At 34.2% G+C, this 21,893-nt stretch overlaps 1 protein-coding gene across 3 annotated transcripts in view; it reads left to right on the forward strand.

The window, feature by feature from the left end:
• The window catches only part of MYOM1 (myomesin 1), a 71,408-nt gene that overhangs the window by 16,906 nt on the left and 32,609 nt on the right, over positions 1 to 21,893 (forward strand). For all 3 annotated transcript variants that reach the window (XM_039351024.1, XM_039351027.1, XM_039351026.1), the window contains exons 6-14: positions 4,114 to 4,206; positions 10,352 to 10,440; positions 10,558 to 10,623; positions 12,657 to 12,827; positions 13,960 to 14,121; positions 16,094 to 16,235; positions 17,377 to 17,576; positions 18,939 to 18,995; positions 20,512 to 20,636. In XM_039351024.1, coding sequence (XP_039206958.1) covers positions 4,114 to 4,206; positions 10,352 to 10,440; positions 10,558 to 10,623; positions 12,657 to 12,827; positions 13,960 to 14,121; positions 16,094 to 16,235; positions 17,377 to 17,576; positions 18,939 to 18,995; positions 20,512 to 20,636 — 1,105 coding nt within the window. The remainder of the gene's footprint in view (positions 1 to 4,113; positions 4,207 to 10,351; positions 10,441 to 10,557; positions 10,624 to 12,656; positions 12,828 to 13,959; positions 14,122 to 16,093; positions 16,236 to 17,376; positions 17,577 to 18,938; positions 18,996 to 20,511; positions 20,637 to 21,893) is intronic.

The following is a 21,893-nucleotide window of genomic DNA, read 5'->3' on the forward strand; positions in this document are numbered from 1 at the left end:
ACCCTTGGCCAAAAGCACATACTTTGCTAGAGAGATGTTCCCTGAGGATGGCTCCAGCACAAGTCCAGAAACTCAAAAGACTAAGCCTTTGGTCCCCATGACTGACCCAGACTGGATCCTGCAATATTATCCTGGGACATGTATATATGCCTTCATCGTCAGTTCTCTGAAAGATCCTCAGCGCTTCCTCAGTAGTACATTGAATGTCATCTGACTTTGGTATGTGTGTGTGTCGTCATCTGGCACTTTATTGTCCATCATTTTATATAGTCCATCCATTGATTTTCTTAGTAAAAATACAGGAGTAGTTTATCCTTGCCTTTCTGCATGCAGTATGAACTGACATTTTTGCCATTGTCACTAAAGTGATAATCTGCCTCCCCATTTTCCTATATAACTGATTCCCAATATAGGTGCCTGCTTGTTTTAACTGGGCAGCTGGGATGACCTTCATTCTTTGGGTGAGCCTGCTGGAATGTATAATCTTGGCATAGACTCCTGACGTTCTTTGCCCATCCCTCCCAGGAGCATCCTCCCATTTTATGTTAAGGCAGCACAGCAGAGCTTGGGGAGATTTTAACTGATTAGGTTTGAATAACAATATTGATCCTTCTGAAAAATTAATACTTCTGTCTTTAAGAACAGCCTGAAGTAAAACATTCTCTAAATTTCTTATATATGTGAAAGTTGTTAGACCTTGTCTACATAAATAAAGAATTCCAGGTCATTTCGTTTATGCATGTATGCAGTCTATTCTGGGACATTCCCCTATTTGAGGACCTCTCCAACCCCCAACCCCTTTGGAGAAGGAGATATATTCACATATTTAGAAATGAAAAAACAAAACAAATAATTACATTATATTAATGCTATAGTACAGTATCAGGGTAATTTTTTAATTAGGGCTAAAGTATTGTTGGTATTGTATAATCATGCTTTGCATAAAAGCATCTTGAAACGCATGTAGCTGAATATTACACAAATCAGCTTATTAAAAGGATTATTCTGCATTTCAAATATTTCAAACATACACATTAATATAGGTATATATATTAGAAAAACAAAAGAAAAATCGATCACCAGGATAAAAATACAAACAAGACTGTTTAATGTAAAACCACATACATACACACACACACACACACACACACACATAGATACACATACACATAATGCACACACACACTCAAATGCATATGTAGAGATAGAAAGAGAGAGAGGGAGGAAAAGATGGAAGGGGTCATTTTAAAGTCTCTATTTGTTGAGGGTATTATCTGACCTCACAATTCTTGAATCTAGTTCAGCCAGTTACTCTGTTCTCTCTCAACCACATACATTTGTTTATATTATTATGGTATAATTAAAAATGTAATTAATAATAGAATAAGAACACCCAATTATGAACATCAGTGGTATTTGCAATTCTGATATTTGTATGCCCCAGGTAAATTCCCGTTAATGTAAAAAAAAATCACAGATCCATTCAGTTTAGTATTTTGCTATTCAGAATATTCAGAATAGATATTTATATTCAATAACATCATATCTTTAGTCCAAAGATATGACTTTAGTTCAAAGTCATCTTCAGCTTAACTTTTTATCACATAATATAAGCAATAATATATTATTTTACTGCAAAATAACATGCAGTTGAAAAGTGAGGAAACAAAGTTTTGTTGCTGCAAACTGTATAGTAGTTTTTTTAAAAAATCTATTATTAAGGGTAGGCTCATTCTTGATTCATTTTTTTCCTGTACATGTATACTAATTGTTAACATGCTAAGCTAAATAATCCTTAAGAATCCACTGCTTTAGTTCAGCTGTTGTGGTAAAATTGGTTCCATGTATATTTAATATAACTAGTGTGCTCTGATCTACATTTTCCACAACACAAGCTGTTGAAAGGCAACACCTTTTAATGTGAAGAGGGATAGAAGAAATATTTTCTGTTGTGCCTTTCATTAGAAGAGCTAAATATAATAATTTGGGGTCTGATCCAACTAGATGTTACTTAGCTGTTTATCAAAGGGAACCATGCTGATAATAGAACAGTACTGCAGATTGCATTTTTTTTTGTCATAAACTAAAATCATGGATTAGAATATAGTCACATAATAATACAAGTAAATTGTAAATTAGAATTTAAAAATTTGGGGCATAAAAATTAATACAATAGGGTATACAATCTATATAAGGTAATTACATGTTTAGAATAATAAAATAATAAAATTATTGATCTAAAATATAATTGGTCCATTTTAATACTAAACTCCATGGAAAAATTGTAATTAATACTATTATTATATCTAGAGAAAATGTAGTGATGTAATGTATAAAGAAGAAGAATACATAAAGAGGGATTATGATTTCAGAATTATAACTAAGAGTTCATTCCAGCCTTGATCCCACCCAGTTCTGAGACTCAGTTCTTCCAAGCTAAGGGATTGCCTCCCCTTCAGCTCTCTCTAACTGCCTATTCCCTCTCATCTCTTCTGGCCACTTTGCACCCTCCCTTGGCCTGAGAACCATGTGATTCTGGGGCTGCTTGCCATGCTGAAGCTCAGGAGCTTCTGCTGCAATATGGCTCTGGGGCTCCAAGAAGGCCCAGAGTTGCAACACAGATGAAAGCTACAGCCACTCTGAAAGCCTCTGCTTCCGCAACCTGGTCCAGCAACACAGTGCAAACGCCAGCCTGCCCAGCAGTGTGACAAAAAGCTACAGTTGCTCCAGGAAGCACTGGCTGCCCCAGCAGTATGGCCAAAGCCCCAATCCTCCTACTCAGCCTCAGTGGCCCCAGCTGAATACCCGCCACAGTAGCCTTCTCCACTCTACATCTTGAGACCCCTGCTGCCCTGACCTTTGCCACCTTCTTGCTCCCAGTGCTGACGAGGTGTGTCTGCCCTGGCCATTCATTAAGCAACTCCTGGCTACCAGAAGCCATCTTTCCATGGTCTCCCAAAGAAACTGCTAGGCATGCCCTTGGCAAAAAAGTGTCATGCAGCCGACAGCTGCCTTACCAAGAGCCAGGCTGGGCATGCTTGATCAGCAGCAGAAAGCAAAGATCAGCTAGGGCAGCAGGGGTGCAAGGGCATAGATGTGGGTGGAGATAGGCAGGTGGAAGAGTTGAAGCACTCCTGGGGTCGTAAGTGTGGATGAGTTGCCAAGCATCCAAATTCTGATCACATGACTGCAAGAACACAGCAGTGGCCATAATTTCAGGGACCAGTCGTAAGTAACTTCAAATGGTCCCTGAACAAATAGTCATAACTCAAAGACTACTTGTACAAAGCATAGCCATAAAGTATCCCCCAAAATACAGAAACACAAACCAGGATCTGATTTTTTTGAAAGAGTTTCACAAAAGAGAATATGATAAGGTACATAATTGAATGTTATCTAATTAAGACTTTTAAAGTTCAATAGTACTACCAACAAATGCTTCATATTCCATGCTTAAAGAAATATTTGCTGCCATCTTCTGGATATTTTTTTCCTCAAATGCTTTTAAAGCTAAAGAAAAATTCAGTAGTCTTACTGAAGTTTGCCATGCCTATTTTATTATTACTATGTATTCTTTTTCATAAATATATAGAAATGAATATGCATATATATATACTGTATATCAAAATGGCCCTACAAATAACATTATGTGATTCCTATTTTCACATGATGTTATCCCCAGCCATTGCTTTATTCAATTTACTCATTAAACAAACAAGAAAAACCTGTACTCTCAAGACATTATGGATTGATGGCTTAGATTAATAGAACATTAAATCTATACATTGTCAGAGTAAATCCGTGTCCAATTTATTTTTAGTAGGCTAAGTACACCGATATTTCAGTTCAACCTATTACTTTTATTCTCCAACAAAAGTACATCTTTAAGTAGAAGTGAAATCACCTGTGTAGATGTGTTGCACGTGTCATTTTTTTCTACACTGCAGTATTCCAGTTAGATATTGAAACACTATCAATCTGTATATCTGTGAGCATGTAGTTGAATTTAGTCTCATTCTTTAGTTTTTGCTAAATCTATTTTTTAATGAAATTTATATTTTTTCATTTCTTCATGTTTGATGTGTTTATCATAAATACATTTTTATTTCATAGGTACAAAAACAATGTTCCCATCAATATCCATACTCATCCTGGCAAATATGTAATCGAAAGTCGGTATGGGATGCACTCTTTGGAAATTAACAAGTAAGGGAATAGTATATAGTTTTTGTAATCTTTCTCCTTTTTCTTTAGAATTACAGTATATGATAATTTCCAATAGTATATAAGTATGCCTTTTGAAGATTGTGCTATTAATATCATAGTGGATGAATCTGTTGAAATATAAACTATACTGATTTTTATTTTATTGGGGACTGAATGATTTTATGAAAAGTTATATATATTCTGAAACTCCTTGTGAAGGTGTAAGACTTCCTGGAGTTGGACTTGATGTTTTGTATGTCCTTCTTGATAAATTTCTACCAGTACTGTATTAAGATTACTTATCTAGCATAATTAATATGTTAATATTTATATTTGGCATATACTCATATAATTTACTGAATTCTAGACATATACGAAGGTAATTTCTAAAGATTTAAATTAATGTTTTAATGCCCGGTAATGCTCTTAATCTTTAAGGAAATTTGGCCATTAAAGAGAAACATAATATGTCTGTGATATTGAGCTTTTTTATTCATAATTAAAATAAAAGTCTCTTCTCCCAAATCTTGTCCTTACAAGGAACTTTAAATTTCTCAATATAATCTGGGTCTTCCACACCACCAAAATATTTTTATATCTTTTCCTCATAAGATCATCTGTCATCAATGGCTCCAAGTTGATTTAAGTAGCATTCTGTAATTTCTTATTGAAGCAAATACAAAAACTCATAGTTAACAAGCAAGAGTTCCTGTTGATGTTGGAGCCTTCACAAATTTTAATTTCCCATGACTGTAGGGCACACAAGGAAATCTGCTGGCCCTGCTCAAGCTTCATATTCTGGGATGCTGTTGCTAGAAGAACAAAACGTGTTTATGTTTATGGGATGTGTAACCCTGGAAAATATGGGAGGAAGAACTGGATGATTGAAAGCTATCTTGGTCTACTGGGACAATAACAATTTATGAAAGCTACCAATATATCTGTTCTTTGAATCCCCTAAAAGAGATTTTGTGATTATTCTATTATATTGCATGTAATTGATTTAAAAAAAAATCTTAGCATAAGTAGAATGGTAATGAGAAGCTTGACAACTGGACATGTTATAGCAAACTATGGCAGACAGCCTTAAAACCAATTTAATGTACCTTTATTTAGAAATTAGTCTAGATTAAATTATTGTAAAAAAGAATTTTTAATACCTCAATCTTATTTGACCTTATTTAGAATAAAAAGTACAAATTAAATTACAAATTATTTATATAATCTTTTTACTGACTAAATTAAGAATGCCAACAGAGCAGAAAGTTTATAAAATTAACTTCAAATCTAATAGTTTGTAGAAAATACAAAATGTATCCAAACACGTTTTGTTTTTCTAGTTATGTTCCTAATAGCATTTTACTATCTTGTATGCGTTTTGATAGCAGGAATAATGAATTATATAATATACAGTAGTATTCTTATTATACTATATACTTAAATAGATTTTAGAGTAGGAAATATCTCCTGATATTAATATAAAATACTTTGATTTTACTTTTTTGCATGTGTCCAGTTCTCAAATACTGATATAAACTTATATTATTGTAAAAATAAGTAGTAAAAGCATTTTATGAAACATTTTGTTTTTTCAGGGTGGGATTTTCAGAGATCTTGTTGTCTTTCCCTGATATTTCTCTTTCCCAGTGCTCCAAAAACATTAAGACTATATGATGGAATATCAATTATTTTAATATAGAGAACATTTAAAACTGAAATTTCTGTATTTAGGTAATAGAATAAATGAAAATATGTGCATCATTGATGGAGTGGACAACACAGTGTAGAAGGATAATTTATATGGCCTATGAATGTACATCTATTTCCTAAAAGGGGATACATGATATTTCCTTTTAGGAAATAAATGTATACATATATGGCATTTTACTGTACAAGTAACCCTTTTCATAATTTTGGGCAGTGTGAATTAAGGTAAAAAGGTTAATATAATGCCTTTTTGTTCCTTACTCCCCTTCCTTTTATTCTACACCTTGTATACTAAGAACAATTAGCTATTTCCTGGTTTTCAGCAAACAGTTAATATATTAAGCTTGCCAACAGAACTGGTTCTAGAAATTTTGGTATCCTAGGCAAAAATCATATTCTGGTGGCCCCTAAGATTTGACTTATCTTCTGATTTTGTTTTTACATTGAACTTTTGAGTTTAACATTTATGATATTCTGTCCTGGACAATTTCTTTTCTCAAGCATTTTCACTCTATTTACACTGCAAAATTATATTTAATTCATGAGCAGGCATGCTGCTGCGCAGTTACTGTTTATAGTTTTTTATTGTATTTTTGGGAAATCTTTTAAATTTTGGCACCCCTTGAAATTTAATGTCCCTAGGCTTGTGTCTAATCAGGCTTTAGCCTAGATCTGGCCCTGCTTGTCAATGCAGATATTCCTCTCCCAGAGAACAGAGGATGATAGGATTTAGCATGGGAACCAACTAACATGTCTTCATTCTCTATTGTGTGATGTTACTTTTAAGGGAACAAGCTATTGTCTATGATTAGAAGAAATGGGAATGGGAAAGCATTCCTTGAAGGATGTGAAGTGTCAGAATTAAAGGTTGAAAAATGGCTATCAGTAGAAGAAGCTAGAGAGAAAATGATAGTGTCATTGTAGTGGAAATTTATCTAGATTCTAGATATGTATTTGTTGCTTGTCCATCCAGCAAGCAGTATCCATGTAATTTATGTCCATATCCCAAAGCTAGAAAGATTTGTCACCAAATGCCAGATTGTGAATAAGAGAAACATGTAATCCAGGATCTGAGTGTCTTATCAATGTAACATTGCCAGATCAATGCAGGTAATATAGGACGATGAATCTATTTGAATTTGTCCTGTTCAGTAACTGATCTGACTTTGATGATATGAAGGTGGACTGGTGATCCCTGTCAGTTGCTTCATTTAGCCTTTACCAGGTTCTGAGTTATGTTTCTAAACCTTGTGTTTTCAGAAAAATATAATGGTACACTTGCTGTCCTGGTACTCAACAGTCTATCCATGTTGTCAAGGTGTTCCTAAACGTGATGCTAGAGTATACCAGTCTTGTTCTTCTGGAAATGTTGATATTTACACTGAAATCTTGCAAAAGTAATCATGGACTTCATTATTACCCTGTCTGAGATATTTTATAATCACAGCCATTTAACTGGCAATAAGCCATGGAGTTAAACTCAAAACTCGTTAGCAAAGTTTTTTTGATGCCCAAGTAATGACTGGATATATCACAATGTAGATTTTCAACAGGTACAACTTTATGAATGAACCTTAGTTTTTGATTGATACGTTCCATTCGCTCTTGTACAATGTTATTACATTATAAGGAATGTGATCAAAGATCATTAAGAAGTAATGTTTCCTTGCTGAAATATTGAATATTGTTTTAACTGAAACTATTATTTATAGATTAACTGTTTTCCAGATAATTATGTTAGCATATGACACCTAGATCCCCCCTTTATATCTAAATTTTCAACTAAATATCCACAAATAATGCTAGAATATATTCAAACAATTAAATAACATAATACTTTGAAAACACATCACCATTACCTGTCAGCAATTTCTATAAGAACATTATTAGCAAATGAGTCTGTTAAATTACATTTATTTTTGGTATTATCTTCATGATGGATTCTAATCCTACTCTGAAAGCCATTAGAAAATAATAATTTTATTTTCTAACTATTCTATTTATTTTCTAACTATTCTATTAACTAGAATATAATTTTAAGCACTTAATAAATACTAACAGCAAGGCTAAAGATGACTTTCAGACAAAACATGCCTCTGTTTACATTCTTAAAAGAAATAGTTCTTTAGTCCTGGGCTTTATCTGATTTATATTTTTTTCATTCCAACACTATTCCATTAATGTAATTCTGTGTACAACTGGAATTCATTGCCCATGACTTTTTTCTTTTGGTGTAAAGATGAAGGTTTTACTTTTTAGAAAAACTCTGCAATGCAAACTGCCTTTTCTTTAAAAAAAATGGCCCTAGTGGGATTATCTGTAAGAAGCTAATGTATACAAAATGAAATGTAACATTGTGGCATCTTCTGTATTATTTCGACAACTATTAACTTGAACCTAAAATACTGCAGCTTCTCTCAATTACAGAAATCCAGAGACCCACACAGAATGATGTGCTACTTAGTAGAAGGGCTAAAAGTCATGGAAGATAAAAAGTAGTAAACAATTATGACCACATCCATTATTCAATGGAAGCATCTTCCACTTGTATGTGTCAGTCTGACTTAAGATATTTTTTCTGGTTGCGGTGCCAGATAATACCTTGGATAATGTCAGTATTCACACAAGTTATTTTGGCATATGAAACAAAACATGTCACAATTCCTTCACCTAATATCTAGCAATAAAAATATATTAGAAACAAATTAAATGACTAACAGTTTGCTGTCTTTTCATGATGCTTAGCACTTGCTGCTGGAATATCACTTTATTCTGCAAATGGTTCAGCTGAGGTTATCCTGACTTGAATTCAAGCCACTCTGATGATTGATACCTTCGCTCATTTCTTTGCCCATAAAGTGTGAGAAAACCTCACTGCTTGTCATAAAGATTCACTTCCAACTCAAGTGATGTACAAAATATCAGCTGAAGTGAATTAACATTCATCTTCCATAAACACTAGCTTAGTCTTATGGCCATGCTTAAGCTGATCTCCTAAATAGAGCTAATCAGATTTAAGGTCTTAATACAATCAAAATATTATTAAGAATTAAGATTACAGTATAACTGCATAGGACATAAGATCCTGGTGCTATGTAGCACATTATCCTATTTCTTCATTGGCAAAAGGCAATCCTTTTGTATAAATTGAGTCAAATTGTTCCATGAAGAAAAAGGGGTCCACAAGAAACTGCTTTTGTGGAGAGATTTGTTCCCAAGAGGAAATATTGAGAACCTGAGGTAAGGTTGAAAGAACCAAACAAAAGCCAAACCAAACCCCCAAACCCTTTAACAATTGCTTCTTTTATTTTTCCTTTTTGTTGAATCCTTCAATAATTAGTTTCATGTGTAATATTTCCCCTTTTCCTATCTTTCTAACTACATTGCGTATTCCTATTCCCATCCTGCTCCTAATTCAAACTATTCTATTTGACATCTATCCTTTACTAAACAGAGTTTTAAAAATACTGTGCAATAATTGACTTTAACAGAGAAACTAAATTATTGTCTAGTGGAAGAGCATCATATTGGTAAAATATGGGTGAATTTGGAAGAATAAAAGCTATTTGTTTTCATATTTTAAGAACCAGGATTCCTTTGAGATGTAGGGAAATATTTATATAGTGTAGCATTTTATGATTGTTTGCCTCCCAAAGTCACTTGTTTGTGATGGGTGGTATAGAGATTGAGTAAATAAATAAATAAGTGAAAGTGAACAATCAAATTAGCTACTGGCATTAACACATTAGACAAGACATAGAAAATAATAAATGAAGGTGAAATATTTATATCCCAATGATATTGAAAAGTGGAGTAAATTTGGAAGCTGGAGATATTGGATAATGGGGTAAAATAACAACAAGCTCCTTTAATTTATTTTTTAAAAAATCCCTGTGCTATATCACATCTGCTTTTAAAATCATCATGAAGCTTAATCATACTCACCCACTCTGAATTCTACCATGCAATATAACCTTTTTCTCTTATGCTAACATTTTCATCTAGTTGAATTGAAAAATTTTGGAGGCCAGGGAACATGTTAAAAAATCTGAGTAAAATTTGCCTAACTAAGAAGGCCCCTTCCACACAGCGACTGCCTTTGCTCTTACCGATCCATGAAGACTCTCACTTTCATTTCCTTCAGACAGCTGGTAGTCCAAAAGGAAGAACAAGACGGGCATTTCCACTAATGGGAGACTGCCCATTCCAGTTTTTATGAAGAAACACTATCTTCACAGCATTTCCTTTCAAAGCCCATTGGAAGATTCGTGTACATGGGGACATGCCAAAATGATAACAATCTAAAAGCAGCACAGCCATCATGTGTGGAAGGGACCAGAGTATCAATTTTTAAAAAAATATTGCAAAATATTTTTAAATATTGCATTATTCTTTTTTGTGACATTGACATTATTCCTAAATCCTTCATTCTTCACAGATGTGACTTTGATGACACTGCTCAGTATCGTGCTTCTGCCATGAATGTCAAAGGAGAACTTTCAGCTTATGCTTCCGTAGTAGTAAAAAGTAGGTTTGTTCAAATATTTATTCCATAGCATTTGTTTTTATGCTGCTTGCTAAAATTTTGTCTTACAGCCTTCAGATAAATCACAATAGAAATTTTGCTTTTTTTTTTTACTCTAGGATATAAACAAGGAGAGTTTGATGAAAGTTTTTTCCATGCTGGAACTGTCACACTCCCCCTAAGCTGTAAGTTTTTGATATACTTCAATATATATACTTCAATATATTTCAATAAAACTATAGCAGGTCATTCAGAAATGTAATATATTAGTATAATTTTAATGTTCTATATAGTGTTTTTGTTCTATATCAGTGGTTCTCAACCTTTTTAATGCCGCGACCCCCAACCGGTTGTAAGTCGAGTACTACTCAACCGGTCGTAAGTCGAGGACTACTCAACTGGTGCAGCACCGTTTGCAGAATGGGACTTTTGGCGGGCTCAGCAGGGCAGAGACAGCCTGGACAATTCCTATTGGCTTTTGAAAGCCAATAGAATTAGACTCTATTCAAGAGAGTCTATTCTATTGGCTTTCAAAAGCCAATAGAATAAAAGGGAGTAGCACAGCTAAGGAAAAGGGGGAAAAATGGCGGACTGCGTTGTTTGGCGACCCCCGTGAAATGGTCGTTCGACCCCAAATGGGGTCCTGACCCACAGGTTGAGAACCACTGTTCTATATGGTGTTTTGAGAAAATTATGTAAAAAAATGTATTCTTTTTTGAAAGAATTAATATTTTATAATGATTTATCTTATACTACAATATCAGATGCAGTTTGGAGGCAAAGAATATTGCCTAGTTCTGCCTATTGGCTTTGATAATACATGTGGTAGAATTTAATTTGAAAATTTTAAGCACTTTATCTTATTAAGTTAGGTATCACATATATTAATATATAATAAAGTATCTGGCAAAAAGCCATGTCATGTTGATACTATGCAGTTCTAATATTTAGGTTTTTTTCTGTCATCCATGTTCTACAATTAAATCATTATTTTAGAGGATCACAGCATCACAAAATTTGATATATATCGGTATCCCTGCCTATTTAAAAGACTAGAGTTCTAAAAGTTGCAGCCTGTACTTTCCAGTTGACCACTAGATGGTAGCAAAGAGGTGCAAAACCCTCTATATCAGTGGTTCTCAACCTGTGGGTCGGGACCCCATTTGGGGTCGAACGACCATTTCACAGGGGTCGCCAAACAAGGCTGTCCGCCATTTTTTTCCCCTTTTCTTTGGCCACGCCCCTGGCACCCGGTGATGTATAAGTGGTTGGGGGTCACCACAACATGGAGAACTGTATTATGGGGTCACGGCATTAGAAAGGTTGAGAACCACTGCTCTATATTCATATTCTTTGCTGCCCAGATCTGGTAGTCCTGCTGAGTTCACTGTTTTATCTAGTTTTCATTAGTCCATGACTTTAACTGCCCTTCATAAGAATTACTTTGTTATTTGGTGAACAAAACACAGACTGACACTGGGAAACAACAATTTATTGTCATTAGGGTTCTAGAGTACATCTGTTATTGTGGAAATCAGAATTCACATGACATTTAGGCATAACAGAAAGAAAAATGGCCAAGGCAAAAAGTATAAAATGCAGCCTTTTGAAGTCATAGAATCTATTTTGCCAGTATTGCTTTCACAGAAATTATCTGGTTCCCTAAAATTATTATTCAGGTGATTTCAGAATAAAGACAACAACAGAAGCAACAGTATAATTTCTCACTGGTTAATGTTCTAACCAAAGGACCATTGTTTGAATTTGACAATACAATTCTTAAACTAATAACACACAGCTTGGATTAACTCAGTGCCAAATCCATTTTTAGCATAGTTATATAACCCGGACTTGTAACATCCAGCCTACAGAAAAAAAATCCACTTTCATGTAAATCATGATCAAAAGATAACTAACATAAAGTATTTATAGAACAATGAAATATAACTAGATTACTTAAATAATATAATGAAAAGAATGGTGAAAAGAATTTTAAGCATATATTTTTAACTGGGAACTTTGATCTTATGGTAAAAAAAAACTGACCAACTTTTACTTATATTATATACTTCCCAGATTAGCATGCATCTCTTTAAAATTGCTGCCACTGTTGGAGATCTGAAAAATTATCTTTTCAGAAGAAGAAAACAGGGCTTAGAATCTGACTTTAAATAATCCTCCTTTAACAAAGAAATAAACATAGTTTTTCTTCTTACAGTTGGTATTGGTGTTAGTCCATATGGCTATGCTTCCAGGTTTGAAATACATTTTGTAGATGCATTTGATGTTTCTTTTGGAAGAGAAAGTGATACAATGAGTCTGGGCTGCACAGTGGTCATTCATCCTGATATTAAGCGTTTTCACCCAGAAATCCAGTGGTACAGGAATGGTAAGCATGCACTAAAAGATAAACTTGTTCTTTGTTTCAATTAGATGACGTCTGACCGAGGATATTTCTATGTTTGAAGTTGTAGGGGGAAAAGTGGATCAATAGAAAGCAAGCCGTGGCAGTAAAAGCCAGGCATCTGAGCACCCAGATTGCAATCTCATGACGACAGGGGTACTCTGTGATGGCCAGAATTTCAAAGACTGGCTGTAGATTTATTTATTTTTTCAGCACCACTGTAATTTTGAATGATCACTGAACAAATGGACATAAACTGAAAACTACCTTTACTAATGTTATCTTTATTCTTGGCTGAATTACATACTACAATAAGCGAGGATATTTAACTATGATTTACTTATAAGCTATCATAGCACAATAAACTATAAAACTATTGATTATTCAGATTAAGAAGTATTTTTCTTCATTAAAGGCTGTAATAAATTGTTTGCACTGTATAACAGAAAAAGCTACCTATATCATGTTAACTAGTTAGTATGTTAACTAGTTAGTGAAAGCCTCTCCTGTATTCTTGTTGAAATTGAGGACCGTTGACAGAGTGGGAGAGTAGCCTCTCAACTGGCAGGTACTTAAAATATAGAATGGTTAGCACTATTATATACCTTATGGTCTCTCCTGACTCTCTAATCTACACTGTGTTCATGGGTGCACTTGAGGATATTTTTCTGACTTGAAACAAGATTTAACAGCCAATCAATTTTAATAAATTGAGTGTAACTGGAAATAGCTTTTCTTTGCCTTGAGGATGAAAACAATATGAAGACTTGAGAGTGAAATTAATTAATTTCCTAAAGCCAAGCCACAATTATTAAAGCAATTAATACTCATATATGAAGAAAATATGCATTTTTAATATCATATATGAGGAAATGGTAGATTATTTTCGTTCTCCTGAGCAAACACATTATTGATTGAGCTTTTCCATATACGGTATGTAAGGTTGGAAAGAAAACTAAAAAGACATACAATTTTGTGTAGTGTTTTGAAAAAGGTGGCTTCAAATGTATCATTGTGAAAGGACTATTGGGTGTTGCCTTGGCAAAGGAAATTTATTTAAACATGAATAATTCCATTGTGAGTAGAATCTGCTCAGGACATTTTTTTTTATTTTTAGGAGTTTTGATTTCTCCATCAAAATGGGTTCAGATGCATTGGAGTGGAGAAAGAGCCTCATTGACCTTGATTCATGCTAATAAAGAAGATGAAGGCCTTTATACCCTTCGTGTGACAATGGGAGACTATTATGAGGAGTACAGTGCTTATGTTTTTGTTCAAGGTAAGATGTACCATATTAATGCTAAAGACAGTGATGCAAGTGGTGTCAATGACAGTGGGGCTTCAGTGATATTCTGTAACAAACACAATTAATATGATTATGATTTATAGCTCTGATTACGATTAATTATAATTATATTTTAATTATGATTAAAGTATCATTTAATACAGGAAATTCCTTCCTTACAATAGATGCTTGTACCAGTCAAAATGTTGCCACAAAATCTTATTAAAGATATATTATGACAAAGGTGGGCAACCTGATTCTCGCCTCCCTTGTAAATATAGCCCTCGATCCCAAATTTCTGAAGGGAACCAAATTGTTTACCTTTGTCTTGTGTCATATCCCATTTAATCCTGTACATCATTCTTTTGGGCTTTATTAAAGCTGAAATTCAACCAATGTGATACAGTGGTTATGATGTTATATTAGGATTGCAAAGACCCATATTCATGTCCATCCTCAGTTACAGAAGCCCACTTGTTAATTTATGTGACTCATTGAACCCTCCCTATCTCATTGACAGAGACAAAATTAAATAGCATTGAATGCTATCAGCCCACATTTTGCCTCTAGAAGAAAGACGACTACATTTCCAACTAATACATAAATATAAATAAAATATTTGGAGTTAAAGAATAAAAATTAAAGGAATGTATATACTTAATGTATAATACCTAAACAGACTTATTAATGAAGCCCACCACACTTTGCTCATTATGGAATGTATTCTTATGAAGGCCAATCACAGATTTTATTTTAAATGAAGACTTGTAATCCTATAAACATCACTTTATCTAGTTCTACATTTATATTCATACATACATCTGTACTTTGTTAACTATAGATATTCATGCTGCTTTTTTCAATCAGGTTGTTTTTAGATTTTTGTACAGATAGTGCATTTCCCTAGAGAGTTGGTACTTTTAACAAGTTCTGGAATTTCTGTGGCACAAGTGTTGGATGATCACATTTCACTGGTCCATGCAGCGCCTCCATATCACAATGTCAGCTGTTGAAAGCAGCTGAAGAGAGTAATGCCAACTCTGTAACTCTTCAAATTCTTGACTCTGATCAAGCCCAGAATGGCGCCAGGTCAGCAGGTCCTGGGAAATAACACTCCTCTTGTACAACATGATCAAAAATAGATGTCATTACAAACATAGAACATTCCCAAGAGATAGTTATTTGTAATTTCACAAATAACATGGAACGGAAGAGTTAAAATTCCAACAATATTTGATTAGGAACAGACATGGAGAAATGGAATTTTATTCCATGTAGCAATGGAAAACTAACTGTGTGTGTATGTATGTGTGCGTGTACGATACACACACACAAACAAATATACAACAGAAGACTAACCAAATTTAAGCAAGAATGAGTCCCATACATACAATACATCATGCAGCCTGGCAAATACAATTGCAGCCTGGCTTCTAAGGAGGCTTAGGGGAACTTAAAAACTCAGATTTCTTTTCTTCTTTTTCTTTCTTTTTAACTTTTTGGGGGTATTTTAATTTTTATAAAATATGATTTACTTATCTGTTTTTCTTCATGTTTTTGTGCGTGTGTATGGCTTCAGTATTAAGCAATCAGCTTAAGCCAAATCCTACATTGTATAACAAACATTTTGAGCTAATCAGCAACAGTTTCTTCTTTCTAATCTTATAATCAATTTTGTATGAAAGTCAAATAATTTTAGGCTTGCAATATTGATATTCTAAATTTTAATAATAGATGTTACTAGTTAGCAATCTAGTGAATTTACAAGGATACTGTGTGATTGGATGGATGCACTGAAGGAGGGAGTGCGTAATCAAAAATAGTTTCTTCATTATTAATGAGATTGTGTTTTTATTATGACATCAGTTATAGATAAATTAGTGAAAAATTAAAACTATACTAATAAGGTAATAGAACTTATTTTGCTAACAGACATATTCTTAAATGCATGTCTCCTTCCATGTAGATGCTGAAGCTGATATAGCAGGAGTCCCTGGTTCTCCCTTAGATGTGAAGTGTTTGGATGCTAACAAAGATTATGTCATCATCTCTTGGAAACAACCAGCTGTTGATGGTGGACATCCTATTTTAGGATATTTCATTGATAAGTTAGTATTCATGATTGACTGGAATAAGTAATCTCTTTGGCAATAAGACTGTAAGGAAGACTTGAATTAAGGAGTTTTGGATTTGTTATTTCCTCAAATTAACACATACTCCAGAATATGACTTACTATACTGATAATACATGTAATCATAATGCTACATATATACACTTAAATATTTTAATATCTTTTTCTCTCTGTTTCACTGATTATATTGTGGAATTTCATCTAATATCACATTACTTAATGTCCCAGTAACCTTCAAACTTTGTTGTATTGTGGCCATGTAAAATGATACCTTTAGTGACACCTCTTATCTATGAAAAAAACTAATGATTTAATTGAGAGTAAAGCTAGAAAAATAAACACATCATTTAGTTTTAATACGGTACTTAGATTTTAATCTATCTATCATAGGAATTTTCAAACTCTGTAGTGTCACAGCTGGCCAATCTATTTTGCACGGGCAAAATAGAAACAAAATCTGGAGTGAGTGTTGACAATGCTGTCACTTTGTCTGTGTAAGTCTCATCAAATTTTAAAAGAGGCTGTGACCATCCTCTGGGGTGCCAGATTGCAGTTTGAAAAACCTTACTTTGAGCTGTAAACTTAAACATTGAACATAATGTCTGAAATAGAACATTATTTTTATGTACTTAAAACTAAATGTGCTGAGAAGAAGCTGTGTGGTGATATGCAGGGATCAGGTCAATACATTGACACAGTCCTTCATGTTTAGAATGAGCATGAAAAGAAGCCCAAGTAAAATGAGTAGACTGAGCTCATCTAAATAAGCCTGATTAAAAATTGATGAGGACCTTTACAATCCAACATCCTAGCAGACATAGGTGTTTATAGGCCTGTGGAATCTCCAGAAGGATTCATAAGGACTGTATCTTTTCCAATGTATTCAATTTACAAAGATCTTTGAAATGTATTTATTTCATTTTTCTTTATGAAGGGACAATAAGTCTACACTCAGTAACCATTAAAATAGTTACTGGATTCCTATGCCTTTGGGCAATTTTGGGGAAGAGGAAACAAACAAGTGCATTAAAGCAAACATGAACAAATATTGGAAAGAACTGAGATGTATTTATTATTTTCTTGTCATTTTGCCTTTTTTGCTTTCCCCCCCCCCCAGATGTGAAGTTGGTACCACTCACTGGTCCCAGTGCAATGAAACACCAGTGAAGTTTGCTCGCTTCCCTGTCACAGGATTAATTGAAGGGCATTCATATATATTCCGTGTCCGGGCTGTGAATAATGTTGGTATCAGCATTCCGTCCCGCATCTCAGAACCTGTGGCAGCATTAGATCCTGCTGATAGGGCCAGACTTAAAAGTAAGAGCCTTCCTAATGTATGTCAACAAGATGTTTGAAATTTTAATTTTTAGACAATATGAATGGAGACTAAGAGGAAACAATAATAAACAAAACCTTCATTAATCAAAATAAGATTTGCTGAACAAAACACCTTTGTATCTTTTTATAACATTTCTTTGCAACCATGGCTTATGTATCATTATCTGAAATACCCAGTATAGTAACCATAACCAGAATCCTCTCCACGAAGAAATTCTGTGCTATAATTTTCCCTTGAGAATTAATCTTCCCTTTAGTTCTTTGTTCCCCTATCTCTACTTTTCTCATCTAACTTGGCAAGGAGATCAATAAAGTAGAAGTGTTCTGTGAGGCTGATGTCCCCCTGATGAAACAGAAACAAACATAACAAGAAAATAGTCAGCAGTCAAAGATATGAACTCTCCAGCAGTGAAAGCAGAGGTACAGAACCCCATATTTGTATAGGAGGACTGAATCCTATCATGGGCCATTTGGAGTCCAAGAAGTAGTCAGCCTTCCAAGGACTCCCTGCCATGTGATAAAAAATGTTCACAAAGCAGTTATGGTTCTATTTACTGATGAATGACACATCTTTCTGCTTGGTCACCTTGATCAAGTTTCAGTCTATCTCAGCATGCATTAAGATGAAGCCTCTTTTGTGAAAATATCTTTACAAGAAACAGTAAGCAGGGCAATTCAGAACCAGTGCAAAGCTGCTGTGTGAATGTTTCCCAACTTGATGCTTACCAGACGCATTGGTCTATAGATCTCCAGCACTCATGAGCAGTGGTGGTTGTGATAGTTCTAGTCTAGCACATGGGGACATCACAAGGTTAGAAAAGTCTGTGAATGCTCATTTTATGTAATTATCATGATACTTTTTGTTGCCTATATGTATAATTTGTTACTGTTTTTTGTTTTTTTGTGGTTTTAAAATTTGGATCAGGATGGTGGCTATAGAAATTGATTATTGAATTGAATAAAATAAAATAAATTTGCACTGAAATAGTGTATTAGGGCATTCTTTCTGTGGGAAGGAAGATGGCCCAAATAAGTGAAGTCAATGGAAGCTGCAGTCTAATACATTTGGAAAAGACCGGTTTTGGAAAACATGATGTAAGTGATGGAAGGAGATAACTAATGTCTCTACTCCAACTATTATGTGTTATTAAGATATGTATGTATAGCAGGTAGGAACTGAGTCAAGGAAGCGAGTAAAGATCTGACTTTATTGCCTTAACACTTTCTGTTTTCCAGACTGAAATATTAATATTAAGGTTAGTGGTTACAATAAGGAAAGTTAAATAATAGTGCAAATAAGGAGTAATGCTTAACTCAACTAATCACTGTTAATATGTTTAGGTCATCCTTCTGCTCCTTGGACTGGACAGATTATTGTCACTGAAGAGGAACCTTCCGGTAACACAAATTCTTCTATATAGAAATTAATAATTTATTTTGAGATCATATCTACAGTGCAATTCACACACTCTTTTTGTCTTGGCTTCTCATATAAAACTTTATATATGGATTGTAGTTTCATCAGGGAATGTGACTATGCTGTTTAAAATAACTGTGAGAAAAGATGTGCAAAATCTTACTCAGAACAGTCTAAAACGTTTAAATCATTCTTATTCTGTTTCCCTTGTGGGTCAATCTGACTGTTCCAAAGATGATTTGTGATATTGTGGACATGTTCTGGACTGCATCTGGACTGCAACAAATCATTTCTGGTTCAGAGGATTATCCTTCAGAAAGTCATCATGCACTCCCAGAATGATCAAATTGGTTTGGTTTGAAAGATAAAAACAATGTTCCAAAGTTCTCAGAAATGTTGTTTCTGGAATACCAAGTTTTGCACATATCAAATTATTACTTTTACATTTTAAAATATACTGTTCCCAGCCACATTAGTAGATGTGCTGTGTTGGATAGAAAATGCTTATTTACTTTTATCTTCTTTAAGAAAATACATTTCTGAAACTGAAATTTTCTAGTCTCGGGTTGATTGCCTACATAAAGGCATTCAATAGTTCTGCAGGCTCATTTGCTTTCTCTTGTTCAGTGATAACATAAGCCTCTCAAAGCATTTGAAATTAGCATGACTGCAGAAGATAGGCAGAAATCGTCATGAGCCAATCTGTGTTTTCTCTATCTCACTGATAGAAGAGTGGAAATATTGCAGTTCAGTTAGACATTGATAGAAGCTTCTAGAGGAAAAAAAATGTCTCATGTAGAAAATAGAAAAATAATTACTACTTTTCAGTTGTAGCCCTGTATCTTCAGTTCATGCTATAGTCATTTATTTGGCAATAATAACTACAATTTGAGCTTTTGGTCTGAAGGTAAACTCATTTGAGCATCAAAACATCATTCCTGGATTTAAATTCTCATTGAAATCTATAATGCTATATATGATGCTATAGTTTTAGCAGCCAAGAGCTTCCTCCCCAGGTGTGGTTATAGTTGTAAATTGTAGCATAGAACATATCTTTATGTATAAGGAGAGAAAGAGTAATTACAGATGCTAGATAAGACTTTATGTTGCTTACATAAGCAGAGAAATCAAGCTCAGTAGTTTTCCTATAAGGATTACAAAACTGTTTAAAATACTAGGATTAAGTTTTAGTTTGGTTGTGTGTAAAATGTGCTAAAGATCTCTGATTTCAAGGGCGGAGTGCAAGGATGATGCAAAATCCCTGAAAGTGGGAAATGGTCTACCTCAAGCTCCAAGAAATTCCAGTACCATGATAGCAAAGTGGAAGTGTGGCAATTGGAGCTGCATCACACCTGAGCCAGTTCTTAACTGCTCAAGAATACAGCACCAGAGCTAGATCAGTGCAGATACAGCATACAGAGGAACTCTTATTGGAGAAAAAAGGGAATAAACTTCTTCTGCTGCTTCTTTTTTTTCTTTTTGCTCTTCTTCATGCAGAAGGTATTGTTCCTGGACCTCCATTAGACCTCCGTGTTACAGAGGCGACTAAGAACTATATAGTACTTAGCTGGAAACCTCCATATGAACGAGGCCATGAAGGCGTCATGTACTTTGTTGAAAAGGTAAAAACCAAGATGATGGTGCCAAGCTATTAGACTGATATATTTTCATTTCAAACTATTATACATTTTCATTTCAAACTATTTAATTTAACATCAAACACACACACACACATACACACACACACACACACAGAGAGAGAGAGTATCTCAACAGTATTAGTACTTTAAAAACTTAAAATTTTAAGACTTTGGAGCTATCCTGCTAAATATGTATGTCTTTCTCTCTGTGTTTAATGTAGTATTTACAATAAAGTTAGAAAAAGAGCTATAAATATATATATGAAATAATTGAATAAGTAATACTGATAAAGAAATAAGCAGAGAAAGAGAAGTTGTCCTTTTTTCTTTCTTCAGTTTCATTTAACGAAAATTGGATGGATGGATGGATGGATGGATGGATGGATGGATGGACGACGGATGGGTGGGTGGGTGGGTGGGTGGGTGGATGGATAGGTGGGTGGGTGGACAGGAAGAAGTGATACTTGGGGAACTAACTAGTTCTCTAACTGTTGAAGTACTGATTGGATTGAATATTAAGAATGTTGAAAGAAAGAAAACTTACAAATCTATATTTTTAAACTTGCTTGGTACCTTCAAAGCCATTCCTAACGATTCAATAACTTTTCTTGCTCTGATTATATGGGATTTGTCTTGATTTTATATTCTCACAGCAACTCTTTCCCAATCCTCCAACACCATTGTGAAAGAACGTCTTAGGTCCCCAAGAATATTGCTAGTGCAGGCAAAACAGAAGCTTGATATAAGGGAGAAAACCAGGATAATGTGATCCAATGTGACCAACTCTAATACAAGAACAAGAAGAGCATTTGGGGGGTTGGGGTATGATTTGTTCATCAAAGGGCATAATTTGAAATATAATAGAAATTTCAAAGACAGCAGAATCATCCACAGTAAGTTTGAGTCACAATACAAAGTCTGAAAATAATACTGTGGACATCCTTTTGCCTCTATCTAAAATGCTCAGAGAAATCCTGATTTAACCAAATCAAGGAAGAATTTTAAAAATTAAAATGTCATAGTAATGAGTAGATGGCTAGATCTGGGCATAATAAAAGTTGAACTTTTTAGATCCTTCAGATTACAGCATTCTAGAACATTTGGTCAATTAATCAACTAAACAGGGAATATGGATTGTCTACATTCTGAGCATTATTTAAGATTTTGTATGTGATATGAGCATTGTTGACACTTTGAAAACTGATCTCATCCTATTGGATTTGTGGAAAATGCTAAAGT

The sequence above is a fragment of the Crotalus tigris genome, unplaced genomic scaffold (assembly GCF_016545835.1).
Source record: "Crotalus tigris isolate CLP2741 ecotype Arizona unplaced genomic scaffold, ASM1654583v1 scf7180000018368.3068619, whole genome shotgun sequence".
Classification (NCBI taxonomy): domain Eukaryota; kingdom Metazoa; phylum Chordata; class Lepidosauria; order Squamata; family Viperidae; genus Crotalus; species Crotalus tigris.